Below are 13,477 nucleotides of genomic sequence, written 5' to 3' on the forward strand. Positions count from 1 at the left end.
TCCACAACTACTTGAGGGGAGGTTGTAGCCAGAAGGAGGTTGCTCTCTTCTCTCAGGTGGCCAGCACCAGAACGAGAGAACACAGCCACAAGCTACGCCAGGGGAGATTTAGGCTCGAGGTGAGAAGAAAGTTTTTCACTGAGAGAGTCATTGGACACTGGAATGGGCTGCCCGGGGAGGTGGTGGAGTCGCCGTCCCTGGAGCTGTTCAAGGCAGGATTGGACATGGCACTTGGTGCCATGGTCTGGCCTTGAGCTCTGTGGTAAAGAGTTGGACTTGATGATCTATGAAGTCTCTTCCAACCTTGGTGATACTGTGATACTGTGAAATTGGTGTGATTAGTGTATAAGTATTCAAAATATCTAAACTGAAGACAGTTGCCTTTCATTGTGTCTGTGGATAAAGAGTTTTCTTTACCTTTTCATATTGGTTTTAACTTAGGACATAGAATGATTGAACAGTTTGGGTTGGAAAGAATTTTCAAAGACTATCTAGTCCAAGAACCCTGCCATGGGCAGGAACACCTTTCACTAGATCAGCTTGCTCCAAGTCCTGTTCAGCCTGAGCATTTCCAGTGAGGGGACATCCACAACTTCTGTTCAACAACCTTCAGAGATCCCTTCCAATTTACGTTGCTGTCTGATTATTTGGTTTTGTTCCTACACAGTGTTCTGACTGGCATTAGACATTTGGAAGGTCTCTCTAACATGCAGAGGCTCCCAAGGTGCTCTCTCTGCATGCCTGCCCTGCTCTCTAATGCTGCAGAATGAGGGCCCACTTGACTGAGTGCCTTTTCTTGCCCCTGTGTTGTGCATGGCTTTTGCTTATATCCATAGCATGGTTTTGATTTAGAGCCTTCCTTTTTTTCTTTTGTCCACCTACCATGGTTCCCGAAAAGCATCCAGGCACATGCTCCACAGTAATTCAGTAATAGCAGGAGCTATGTCTTGAAAAGAAAGTATTACTGCAACATTTGAGCTTGTAAAATGAGCAAACCTTTATATCATTTTATTGCCTTGACCCAGCAAATAGCAGTTGATTCAGTTATTTCCTGGATTTAAACCTTAGCTTTATAGAGGTCAGCTGTATTAGAGTAATAACAAGTGATAATTAATACGGAAATGAAGGAGATATTTCTACCCGCTGGCTGCCTGTGTGGAAGGCTGTAATCTGGGGAAACTAAACATGAGCGGATGGTGAGATTGCAATGTCAGGATTTTGGTGATGAGTTTATAGATGCCAGAACAGACTCTGCATGACAAAATTGAGATGTGCGCTGTCCATCTGCACCACAGAATGCATAAAGTGGGCAGAGGCAAAGGAAAACAGTTCTCCTGGTGTGAGGCCTGGAAGAAAATTGAAAAGCTCAGGTGTTGTTTTTGTGGTAAAAGCTGTTTCTTTGTAACACAGAGAAGGAAATACAAGCAAAGTAATGTGTCCTAGGACAGCATCTTTTGCATTACTATAAATAAATGTCTAGTTAAACTATACAGTCATGTTTTGAAATTTTTACCAGGCACAAAAACTTCTAGTTTATTGTTTCCATTAAGTATTCACTAAAATAAACACCATTTGCTCATATACTTTTAAGAATCAATATTATTTGGTCATTCTTAGAGAATCATAGAATCAACCAGGTTGGAAGAGACCTCCAAGATCATCCAGTCCAACTTGCTATATGTGAGCTCACAATACAAAAATAAATAATGATTAAGTGAAAAATAAAAGATTATTGTGCACTATTAAAAAAAGGCAGTGCAAAGCAGCCTGATAAGACAACCCTGAAAAGCAGATCTTTTTTAAATTGAATTTTATTTTCAGAACAAGATTGACTTCTGGCCATACTTCCCATTCAGCATACTCTTTACTACATAGGATTAATCCTACTTTAAATTCTTGTTTTCAGTAAGTAAATAAAATCATCCAATCTTATATATATTCCTCCTTTAATGCACATTAAAGGCATTTAAGTTCTTACTTGGATTTGTTAAAGAGATACCACTGTCCTTGATTATTATCCTATACCTAGTGTAGCAATAGAAATATGCTGGTACATGCAATATTACCTGTAAAACTGAGAGGAAAGGAAGTGATGAAAAGAGATGCCTTTGGGTTATGATATTTTAAAAGTTGCTGGTAAAGTCATGTTTATTTTGGCAGTTTCATATCTGGGTGCTCCTTTGCTGTTAACACAAAGGTGCTGATGGGCAATTTTTTTTTGGCAGGTGCTGCTTTGTGGGGTGATTGTGATGCGTCCAGAAGATCCACTCACATTTTTAGAAGAAAAGCTCAGAGAAATAATGGAGAAGGGGTTGGATGCTGTTGTATGGTACATATTAAAGGACTGTGTATATGTGTGTGTGTGGTTTACAGTACTGAATTTGGACCTTTAGAGCATGCTAATGACACAGCAGCTACCATGTAGGCTGTGAGCTAAATGTTGAAATTGCTTATTTTTTCCAAATATTAATGGCGTATGTATTGCAAATGCAGTAGGACTGTATCTTCTGAAACTATAGAAAATATTTTTCTTCAGATATCTGTGGTGGGTTTTTTTTTTGTTGTTTTTGTTTAGTTAATATATTCAATCCATATTTTTTGTGGTAATCCAAACTGGGATGATGCTATTTCTAACTTCATTGCTGTCCATGGTATATTTACCTCTGTGAATCCGTGATGTAGCCTTCAAGTACTGAATCGTTAACTCCAGTATTTCTTATTTTTTCCTCTTCTCTGTGTGTTCTTTCATCCTCTGTGTGAAGTCACCACAGAATTTAGTTCTGTTTCCTTTTCTTTTAAAGGTATATGTGTATTGACCTGTCTTTACACACAGAATTGAAGAGGATTTCAGAAACTTGCTTGAGCACTGTTTTTGGACTAGATGGTGAACAACTGGTAAAAATCATGAAACATATATATCACCTGTGTGCTATGAACAGATTTTTTAATGCAGATTACTCTGGTTTTAAGTTGTCTCATGTTACTCTTCTCTAACTACTGTGGAGAATATTATACTTTGCATTTCTTTCTGGTGATACTGATTTGTATCTGAAAACTAGTCAGAGGTGAGCATAGGATCTGGGAATGTGGTAGAGAGCAAGTAGTTTCTATTTCATATTTGATCCTAATTTAAAAAAAAAAAGAATTCCACATTGTGATGGTTTGGGTGTTCCCCGCCCCCCCACACTTTAGAAATCACCCAGACTAGGCTCAGTCAGCTCTGGAAATATGAATGAAGCTATTTATTTACAGCTAGCACAGTATACAAGCAGATATTTACAGTATATACAGTTATAGACAGAAATATACAAGGTAAAAGGTAATACAGAAACACAACTCCCCTCCCAGAAACCTGAGTCCCCAGGAGGGGCTCTCAACCACCCCTACACCTTCCTCCTACCCCTCTCAATCTTACCCCAGTCCCAGGGAAGAATAGAGGTTCAGCCAAGAGGTTAAGAAGCAAAGGTGGGTGGAGGGTGTGTTAGAGAGATGTAGCTCAGCCAGCAGCCCAAGCGAGAGTGAGAGAAAAAATGGCGAGAGTGTTATCTAATGTTTTCATTTCTTCCTCCTGTAGTCCTCAGCAAGACGGTGAGGGAAGTAGGCATCACCATTGTTTTCCTTTCACAGCCTGTAATCTTCTTCTCACCAAAACATTCTAGCTAGCTTTGAACTAGCACACACATAAATATGAATCTAGCTTCAAGAGCATGCTTTTTGATTTGATTTTTCTTTCTGCATTAGTTTTAGTTAGATTGATTCCTAAAATTACACTTGAACTGATAAGTCTTGGAAAGTGCTGTCAGTGCTGACAGTGAACAGTTAGAGGTCAAATGCATTATTACACATAGCGTAAAGGTAAATATTTTGGGTTTACTGATCCATTAAAGTCACTTCCAGAGGAAAAAAACATGTTATTTTAAAACATTCAGAGAAGGATAAAGTTGTTGCGTGCCCATGCAAGGAAGCACTCTAAACAATTTAGTGAGTAAGCTGGCATCCAGTGTGACCAGATTTTACTCTTGGTTTCCTTCATGTAAGTGTTTTAGTTTTGTATTTTTGTAATACTTCTGTACTGTGAGTTTACTACTATTCTATTTTTTTAATACTTATGTACTGTGAGTTTACTACTATTCTATTTCGTCTCCTTCCTCTTTTACCAGACACTCAAATATTATAGTAATCAGTCTGGCAGTGGAATGTGTGATATATACAGTCTATGTAGAAATGTGCCTGTGTTGCAGTCATGTTGTCTCATAGATTTTCTTCGGAGTAAAAACAATAAATGAGATAAACTCCAGTATATTCTGAGGCCGAATTGCTATTTGAACATTCAAAGGACCACCTTTTCCTTTCACAGGGATATTATTATCCCATAATTTTACATATTTTTGTTTTGTAGAAGTTTGAACAGGTTTATTAAAAACACTAGGAGTTAGAATCTTGTGGTAAAGGGTTTACATAGCAGTAATGAAAAGAATTTTACCAAGTATAACTAATGTATTTTTTAATATGCTAAACTGCTGGGTCAAGCTGATTGATGAAAGAGTGGATACAAAGGGTGAAAGACTGGATTTCAGTTATTTAGCTTTCCCTGAAGCACACAGATTAGTTCTGTTTGTATGCAAATGTAGCTTTTTTTAATTTCTGTGTGTAAAAAGAGAAGTGTAATTTGGTAGCAAAGTACTTCCAACTAGACACAGAACTGATCATTCATCTCTTTGAAACAGATACTTTAATTTGTGCCAATCAACATGGAAAATACAGGATTTCATGTGTTTGTCTAATTTTTAAATAATACAGCACAGTTTTTGTACTAATGTCATAAATTGTTTAGGTGACTGAAGAATTATGTGCCAAAGCATGGAACTTTTACAGCAGAAACTTAATGAAGTTGTGTTTTGGGTAAGTATATTTTACATGCAGCTCAGAACATCCTAGGGAAAGTATTTTACCAAAAGAATATTTGTGTAGTTGCTCTCTGCGTAGAAAAACTTTCCTGTTAATAGAACAATATGAAGAGACATTGCAAACTTAGATTTGGCTTTATTTTTGTTTAGCAATGTTTTCTTGTGTTAAAGCTAGTCAGTTCTGAGTTTCTGCCTGTTCCAGACCTGAAAAAATTCCTTTGTAATTTCTCTACTACAATCAGCTCTGTTTGTCAGGAGCATGGTAGGATACCAAAGAATAAAATGATAATTTGTATTTGGGTCTGAAAGTAACAGATCTGTGCTCTTTTCTGCTCTTTCCTTGGTTTCCTTTATGCCTGGGATTAGGTAACTCCTACTTGATGTAATCCAATTTTTACTTTAAAAATATGGGTGATACATAGGTGTGTTATAAAATCTGATAGTTACCATATGTAAATATGTTCACTGACATCTTTGGTATAAGAATGTGTATCAAGATTTAATGAGTCTTCATTTAGGGTAGGTAAGATTGGGCTATATCCTTTTGAAACATATGAAGTGCTAATTTTAGGAGATATAATTTAGGTAAGTTTGGGCTATTTTATTTTGAAAAGCATGTGGTGCTAAGTGTAAGAGGTACAACTCTGTAGAGAACACAGACTAAATCTCTGTAAATCTTTACTAAGAGTCACAGGATTGGTAGGGAAGTGAAGATTTTCAATCTGCACTGTAGTCAGCCTGGGTGAAATTTACGTCTAGACTGGTTTTAGTGATCTTAAAAATCACAGATGCGGAGACAGGACAATGTCTGCAAGTGTCTGATTTCAGTACTTCATAGTCTTTCCTACTTTAAATATTTTCCTAACACCTGAGCCTTCCTTGCTACAAGGGAAACTGTTCATATTTTTCTTTTTGTCTGGTATACCAGGGACACAGCAGATTACTCCTTTTTCCTTTACAGCAGCGTTCTGAAGATTGTCTGAGCTGTTTTGTTTAATTATCACAGAAGCTCATCTGGACCACGAGAATGTTCCATTCATAATTGCTCCCAACTATTTGATTATTTTTTTTTAATTTGAGATAAGAGATATTATGGCAAATAAAAGTAGTCATGTAAAGTCTAATTTATTCAGTAGTCTCCTCAGCAAACTAGATAGAGTGTATTTTAATATAGCAGTGAAGTGATTAATTTGAAATAATGTTTTTGTTCTTAACTTAGAAGAGTAATGGGATTTTTAGCAAAGGTTGAAATCGTTAAGATACAAATTGAATTTGTATTATGTAATATTAAAATTTATTTGCATTGCCAAGAAAATGTAGATAGCACTTAAATAAATGCCTGTATCTAGCACTTTGAAATTGTTTTCTATAAACACTCAAGTGTTCTCCCACGAATACAGATCTGTACATTAACGTATAGCTTATGGCAGCAGGAGTATATGGTGGTGAAGCAAGCAAATTTTGTTGCTCAGTACTGTAGAATGTTACGAATGAGTAGAAATTTTATTAGAATGAGTGAATTATTTACTACTGAAAAATATTATCAATGCATATTTTATTTAAATGATAAAGTAAAACTCAGCTGTTCTCTTCAGTAGTTGGTATTTCTGAGCTTCACTCTTGTATTTTACAGAAGATTGCAGAGTTTTGTAGATTTTACCTCCTTCAGGTTGTGAGCCATATACAATAACTCATTCTGGTTTAAAATTCAGAGGATGGATCAGATACAATGTGCTGAGAAAGAACAAAAGGAAAAAGGTAAAACAGCAGGTGGCTGTAGCAGAGGTCCATTATAACATCCAAATATTAAGACTAATTGTACAGAAGTGGAGCACATGGGTGCAGATTCACAAGGAAAAAGTGGCATGTAAGTCTATATATCTGCTTTGCACAAGTCAAAACCTATGTTATGTAAACCAAATGATGTTGTACAAATTAGATATGCTTAGTCCGACTATGTATTTTGCTGTCTTTTTGCAGGGTGTTATTCACTGAGTGGCCTTTCACAGCTACTTTACTCTTCTGTGTACATTTAACACTAGTGTAACACTTTGCACTTCACTGAGTTTATTCTTGGGACTTTTACCTGCTCGGCTATCTAAAGTGTTATTAGAGCTCTATTATTGTATGTTAATTCACTGAGCTCTGTGTACACAAAGCAGTTCAAAGCCCTGGGAGATTTTGGGGTACATTGGTATATCAAAGTGTAGATCAGTACTGTCTTATGCACAACTGATAAATTGGAAATATCTCATGTTTATACCTTGCAGGCTAACTGGAAATCTTACTGCAATGGTCTTTATCTATTGAAAAAAGTTGTCATTTGCTTACAGAGGTCAGACTGAATAGGTATTTGGTTGCCATCCAACTTGAGAGACAGGCATTCACCTAAACCACTGACATGATACACTTGCTTTTGCTTCTGGCCCTCACATTGGTTATAATTCTGTACATTTTCAGTGACAATGAAGAGAGTGCAACATATCTTTAATCAAGGATATTTAAATGCTGTTATGAAGGCTTGGCATGCAGAGGCCCACAGGTCTTTGGAAACAAAAGCCTACTTTGAGGTACGCAGCATAATGCTTAAAATACAGTAAATTCAGTGGTTAACTCACTTCATTCCATCTCTTTGGGAAACCAGGGCCATCAATACTAAATGAAGCATTTTAGTGTACTACTTCTATACTACTACTTAGTACTTACCTTGAGCAGAAAAAAAGGTTGAGTATTGTATATGATCAATGATATAGGTGGCTGATGTTATAGGGGTAGTATTGGTGGAGATGGCACCTCTACATCTCTGACACCACAATCCAGGGGATATGCATTCTTACAGAATGAGAAGGAGCTTCAGTGACTTCATCTCCTCCCCAGAATTGTGGAGTAACCAAAATCTGTGATCACTGAGAGTAGGCAACGTGTGGCTAGCCCAGTATGTCCCACTGTCAGCAGCACTGTCTACTCTCACTGTGAGAAAATGGGCTTTTCTCTTTCCTGGAAGGATTCTTAACCAAGGAAGAGAATACCATAAAGCATGGTGGAATGCTTAGCAGATACCATGTAGCAGAGAGGAGAAATGGGAGCCGTAAGACCCAGCAGCTGCTAATAGCATGCAGGTTCCAAAAATCATGCTCATACAGATAAGGCTCTCCCACTGTTTGGCTCCTTGTCCTTCCTCTGCTGTAGGGTGCTCAGAATGGACACCAGCTGTGGAAAATTTATCAATTGCTGGCTGCCAGACATCAGTTGCTAAATCCTTGCTGGAGTAAACCTATTGTTAGTGCTGCTTCTTTCCTTGCATTGCTACTAATGGGCAAATAAATATTCAGAAAGGGAGGTTGCAGCTCAAAGCTCATTATTTCATGGAATTGCAGAATCCCAAAACACGAGGTTCTAAGGGACCCCAAGGATCATCTGGTCCACTTTTTCTAGGTGACAGCCTAGAAATGAGCTGGCTCAGCACCCTGTCAAGCTGTTTAGAAACTGTCCAATGTAGGGCACTCCACTGATTCCCCTGGGAGATAATTTCAATGTCTGTTCTCATGGTAAACCACTTTCTTCTGGAGTCCAGTGGGAATCTCTCCAGGTAACTTATACCTGTTGAGTGAGTTCTGGTTTTCCAATCCCACCGTTTTCTTTCTCCCTATTTTTTTTCCTAGTTTCTCCTTTCCTGCATATTTTCTCTTTATTTTCTCTTCTCTTGTTTTCCTTACAGCAATAGTCAACAAAAGAACATTTTATCACCCATGAAACTTTTTTTTTCCAGATTTAGAGCAAAAGACAAAAAAGGAGATTCAGTGTTACTCCCATACTGAGATGACAAATGAAAGATACTTAAGTGTCTTTAGTAACTTCCATGCAGTTATACATTGTTGGATAAAGTATAACACCAAGGATATTTTTTGTGCTAGTATCTTTTGAAGACTTGCCTGAAAGATTCTCACATGCCAATAGTATGTTTCTGTCATGTGGTGTACATTAATTAGTGTACACCCTGTTTTAGTTTGGAAGTGTAAATGGTCTCCTCTGCTTCTAGATTGTATTGCTGTGATGCAAAATCATGAGAGGCAGCCCAAAACTATTGATTATTTTCAGTAATAGCAGTTATAGATGTTCAGAGATGTGTAACTATATGAGGATTTGAAAATGCCCACTTAAGTTTAGCAAATTTTCATTTCATTTTTTGAGTATTTTAATGTAAGTAAGATAAAATTTCTTCTCTTGTACTATCTTTTTCAGAGTTTGGAAAAGAAAAGTCAGATAGGCTGTTTTGAAACAAATGACCTTACTGTCAGACAGAAACCATCCCATTTACCAGAGGAAGCCTTATTACAGGTTTGTGACTGTTCTTTTTGATTTTTAAGGTGTGTGTTTCAAACATTGTATATATTGTGCTTTGTTGAAAAGGATGTGTTTGTACAGTGGAAAGGAAGGCTCCTGTTTCCATTGCTCACTCTGGGTCAGGTGGAGTCCTTTGAAGGATGGTAATGGTACTTTTTCCTTCAGTGGCACCTGAGCATGTGCTGCATATGTTGTCCTGACATCTGGAAGATTCTTTGAGCTCAGACTGAAAGAGTGGGGCTTAAAAAGAGAGTCCAGAGATCTGTGAGATAGGCAGAATGGAACTCCTGAGAGAGGTAAAGGGGCTTGTGTGCAGTTAATAGAAGCTCACTAGCCGAGTGTCAGATGGGATAGAAAACATTTGAATTTTCTTTAAAATGTAGACAAGTGTGAGCTTTATTATCTGAGGATTGTTGAGCTCCTTAAGGCAGGAAAAACTGCTAGGCCATGAGGCAAGAGCAAGGAAGCTATGCAAGGGCAATGGGTAGGGAGAGATTTCTCTCCATATGTCTGTAATTGATTTAAATGATTTTTTTAAAAGACTGCTTTATTTTCATTATTTTGGTACCCTTGGAAAAAGTAACTTTAGAGAGTGAGAGCTTGTATGTGTGCTAGCATTTAGAGAGGAAGTTAGTTTTGTCACAGTATCACAGTATCACCAAAGTTGGAAGAGACCTCATAGATCATCAAGTCCAACCGTTTACCACAGAGCTCAAGGCTAGACCATGGCACGAAGTGCCACGTCCAATCCTGCCTTGAACAGCTCCAGGGACGGCGACTCCACCACCTCCCCAGGCAGCCCATTCCAGTGTCCAATGACTCTCTCAGTGAAGAACTTTCTCCTCACCTCAAGCCTAAATTTCCCCTGGCATAGCTTGAGGCTATGTCCTCTTGTTCTGGTGCTGGTCACCTGAGAGAAGAGAGCAACCTCCTCCTGGCTACAGCCTCCCCTCAGGTAGTTGTAGACAGCAATAAGGTCTCCCCTGAGCCTCCTCTTCTCCAGGCTAAACAATCCCAGCTCCCTCAGCCTCTCCTCGTAGGGCTGTGCTCAAGGCCTCTCACCACCTCGTCACCCTTCTCTGGACACGCTCAAGCATCTCCATGTCCCTCCTAAACTGGGGGGCCCAGAACTGGACACAGTACTCAAGGTGTGGTCTAACCAGTGCAGAGTACAGGGGCAGAATGACCTCCCTGCTCCTGCTGACCACACCATTCCTGATGCAGGCCCATATGCCACTGGCTCTCCTGGACAACAGTGTGCCCAGGTGGCCAAAAGCAAGAAGACTTATTTGTGACAAAACTTTATAAAAATGACAAAATTGCTAACTATTGGTTGTGGGGCCTTCAGCAGTAGAGGTAGTTTAGCAAAATTACAACTTTGTTAGTACAAATAATTGCCATTGAGGGATACACTGGAATTACTGCTCAAATGTTTTAATTTGATCTTGTAGTTTATAAGCTTTCATTTTTTCTGTCATGTTTTTTCCGTTAAACATTGCAAAACCATCACAGTGGTATACAGACTATGCTGAACTCAAACTTGAAGTCTAAAATGAAGTCTAATCCAAATGCAGATATTTAATTTTATATATGTGCCTCATGTAACTGATGTCACAGGAAACTTGAATCTGTAGCCTCCCTTCCTCCCTCCTTCCTTCCTTCCTTCCTTCCTTTCCCTCTCTGAATCTTCACACTCCCTTTTTGGATGTACACTTTGTCTACATCCCTTATGTAGATGCAGTCTCCTTCAAGAGGAGGTTGTTACCAAGTGCCATTTCCTCCAGGCCAACCTGTTCTTGCTCTGAATGTGCACAGACAATAAAGTGGGCCTGGACTTCTCAGAGCTTTGGAACTTAGGATAAGGAGACTTGATTGCTCTGGCACTGGAGATGCTATTTGGTGGCAGATCATTTCAAAATCACAGGGTATCTAGTAAATATCATTACTAGAGTGTTCTCATTTACTGTCACTTTGTGTCCTGCTCTCATGCAGTAAAAATATCTTATAGTTTGTCTTTACTGCTGGGACAAGATCTGTCATCAGGGACAGCTGGAAACCATTTGCTTTGTAAATTACAGTTTCCTAAAAGAGCCAGTGGCACCACAATACCTTAATGTTGAGTTATTGACAGAAAATGATTGCTGTGCTTTAAAGCTGCCTAGTGTGGTCTTGACCTAAAATGAAGCAAATGTTTCATCAGACCTTTCAAAACTGAAGATTCCAGAGGTCACTAGCAAGACAGTGTCAAATTAAAAGCCTTGGTTTTGTTCCTCTAATGTGAAACGAAGCCCTATTAATAAATAATTGTATAATCAATATTTTCTTTCTCGTTCTAGCAAGTCATATGTTTTCATTTCTTCAAATAACTGGGAGCTGTGTCAAAATACCTTGGTGTTCTAAATTAGAGTGAGTTTTGAACTTAAGGAAATAATCCACATGTCCAAACAGACTTTTGGCTAAAGAAGCTTGTGATGGATCTAAGTATAATTATCATGGGATGCAAGTCTTTAAAGGGATGGGTTATATAGAAGGAGTTTGCTTTTGAAAAGAGCCTGCACATTTCTGTACTGAAATAAAATCTTTGTAAGTCCCCAGCTGCATTCTGAGCCATCTAAATGTCTTTAAAACAAGTGTGGTTATAGCAAGCTGCTAAGATAACAGAATAGAAGCATAAAGCCAGAAAACCTGCTTTTAAAAATTGCTTGAAGAAGTTTAAATGAAGTGAATACAGGCAGCTTGTGGGAGGAGTAGACAAATGGCTTCAATGTATGACCCGCATGATTAAATTCCAGTGGTAAAAGACATAGTATCACTGAATTTCCTTCCTTTTATGGCTAAAAAAAAATAATAGTGTTTAGGTAGTTTCCATAGGTTGAAACACGAAATATTTCTACATCGCTGTAGAATTGACTTTAATATTCTAAGATTAAAGATTTATGGATATATTTACCAAATGATGCTAGTTAAAAAGGAAGAAACTACAAAAACTCTTCATAATTAATTTCAAACTGAGTTTAGAAGTACTTTGTTTAATCTAGAAAGTTTTAGTCCAAATTATATTGTCTCAAATAGGTTTAGGATAGGTGTTTTAACAAGTGTTGTTTTAATTTAGGTGAAATGAAATTACTTGTAGACCATGAAAAATCTTCAGGTTTGAAGCATCCCTGTTGTTCTCTGTCATGGATTCAGTTTGTGAGCTTCTAAGCAAAGCCATCTTTTAATACTTTATTAAGGATGTTAGAAAGAACAATTATTTGCATTCTGCTATAAAAGATACATGTAGACTCCTAAGATAAAAGTATTTGATTTGAACATAGCTCATGTTATTTAGGATAGGTGAATATCTGTCTTGTAATAGAGCAGCACTTCTTATTGCATAGCTTTTAATATCATCTTTGTCTGGTTTTCTGGTGTAGGTTTTCCAATTTGTAAATTTAGATGATCTGGCAAGATGTGCTCAAGTTAGTCAAACGTGGATGCTGCTGACTCAGAACAGTTCATTATGGAGTGATGTAAGTAAAATAAACACTGTCAATGTCCTATTTCCATTTTAGTGATTTTAAAGAAGAGTGACCAAGGAGGTAATTTACTTTAACAATGCTTAGTATCTATGGTAAAAATTTTACCCCAAAATATGGCTTGTCCTGCTCAGCTACATGCATGAAAAAGCAGAAGCAACTCAGAGGAAGGTGTCTGTGTTATGTCATTGAAAAGCATTAGAACTGGAAGAGAACTGGCCATTAAGGCCTAGGTATAGCCCACTAAATTTAGACAGTGAGGTGGCTTGGGCTGTCTGGGCAGTCTGAACAGGCACTGTGGAAGGAGAACATTAATTCAGTTGCAGGTACTCTAAGACTCTTTGTATTTGCTCTAGAGAGACTCTTGTCATTGCTAGAATAAGCAAGGCAAACCAACTGACTTCCATGCTCATGAGCTCTTGAGTTTGTTGAGCTACATCTCCAGAGCACATGACAGAGTCTGCAGTACTGCCTTGTTTCTTCTGCCCTAGCAGTCCAGTTCCCTAGCACATGCATTCCAATCAGCTTGCCTTCTGGTGCACGTTATGTCATCATGTTAGCATGAGCTGTTTGGAGCCACACCAGAAACAGCCACTCTGTCTTTGCCTTGAACTTAAAAATGCAATCACACTGCTCACTTCTGTAGCCTTCAGTAGTGGGGTGAGGCTTCAGGTGTGAAGGAATACCTCAAGGTTTGCCAGTCAGGGG

At 38.2% G+C, this 13,477-nt stretch overlaps 1 protein-coding gene across 1 annotated transcript in view; it reads left to right on the forward strand.

Moving 5' to 3' along the window:
* Positions 1-13,477, forward strand: part of FBXL13 (F-box and leucine rich repeat protein 13) — a 74,107-nt gene that overhangs the window by 3,502 nt on the left and 57,128 nt on the right. Inside the window, 7 exon segments of the mRNA XM_064142557.1 lie at positions 2,226-2,329; positions 2,802-2,895; positions 4,835-4,902; positions 6,620-6,774; positions 7,368-7,477; positions 9,150-9,245; positions 12,668-12,763. Coding sequence (XP_063998627.1) covers positions 2,226-2,329; positions 2,802-2,895; positions 4,835-4,902; positions 6,620-6,774; positions 7,368-7,477; positions 9,150-9,245; positions 12,668-12,763 — 723 coding nt within the window.

The sequence above is a fragment of the Pogoniulus pusillus genome, chromosome 4, assembly GCF_015220805.1.
Source record: "Pogoniulus pusillus isolate bPogPus1 chromosome 4, bPogPus1.pri, whole genome shotgun sequence".
NCBI lineage: Eukaryota > Metazoa > Chordata > Aves > Piciformes > Lybiidae > Pogoniulus > Pogoniulus pusillus.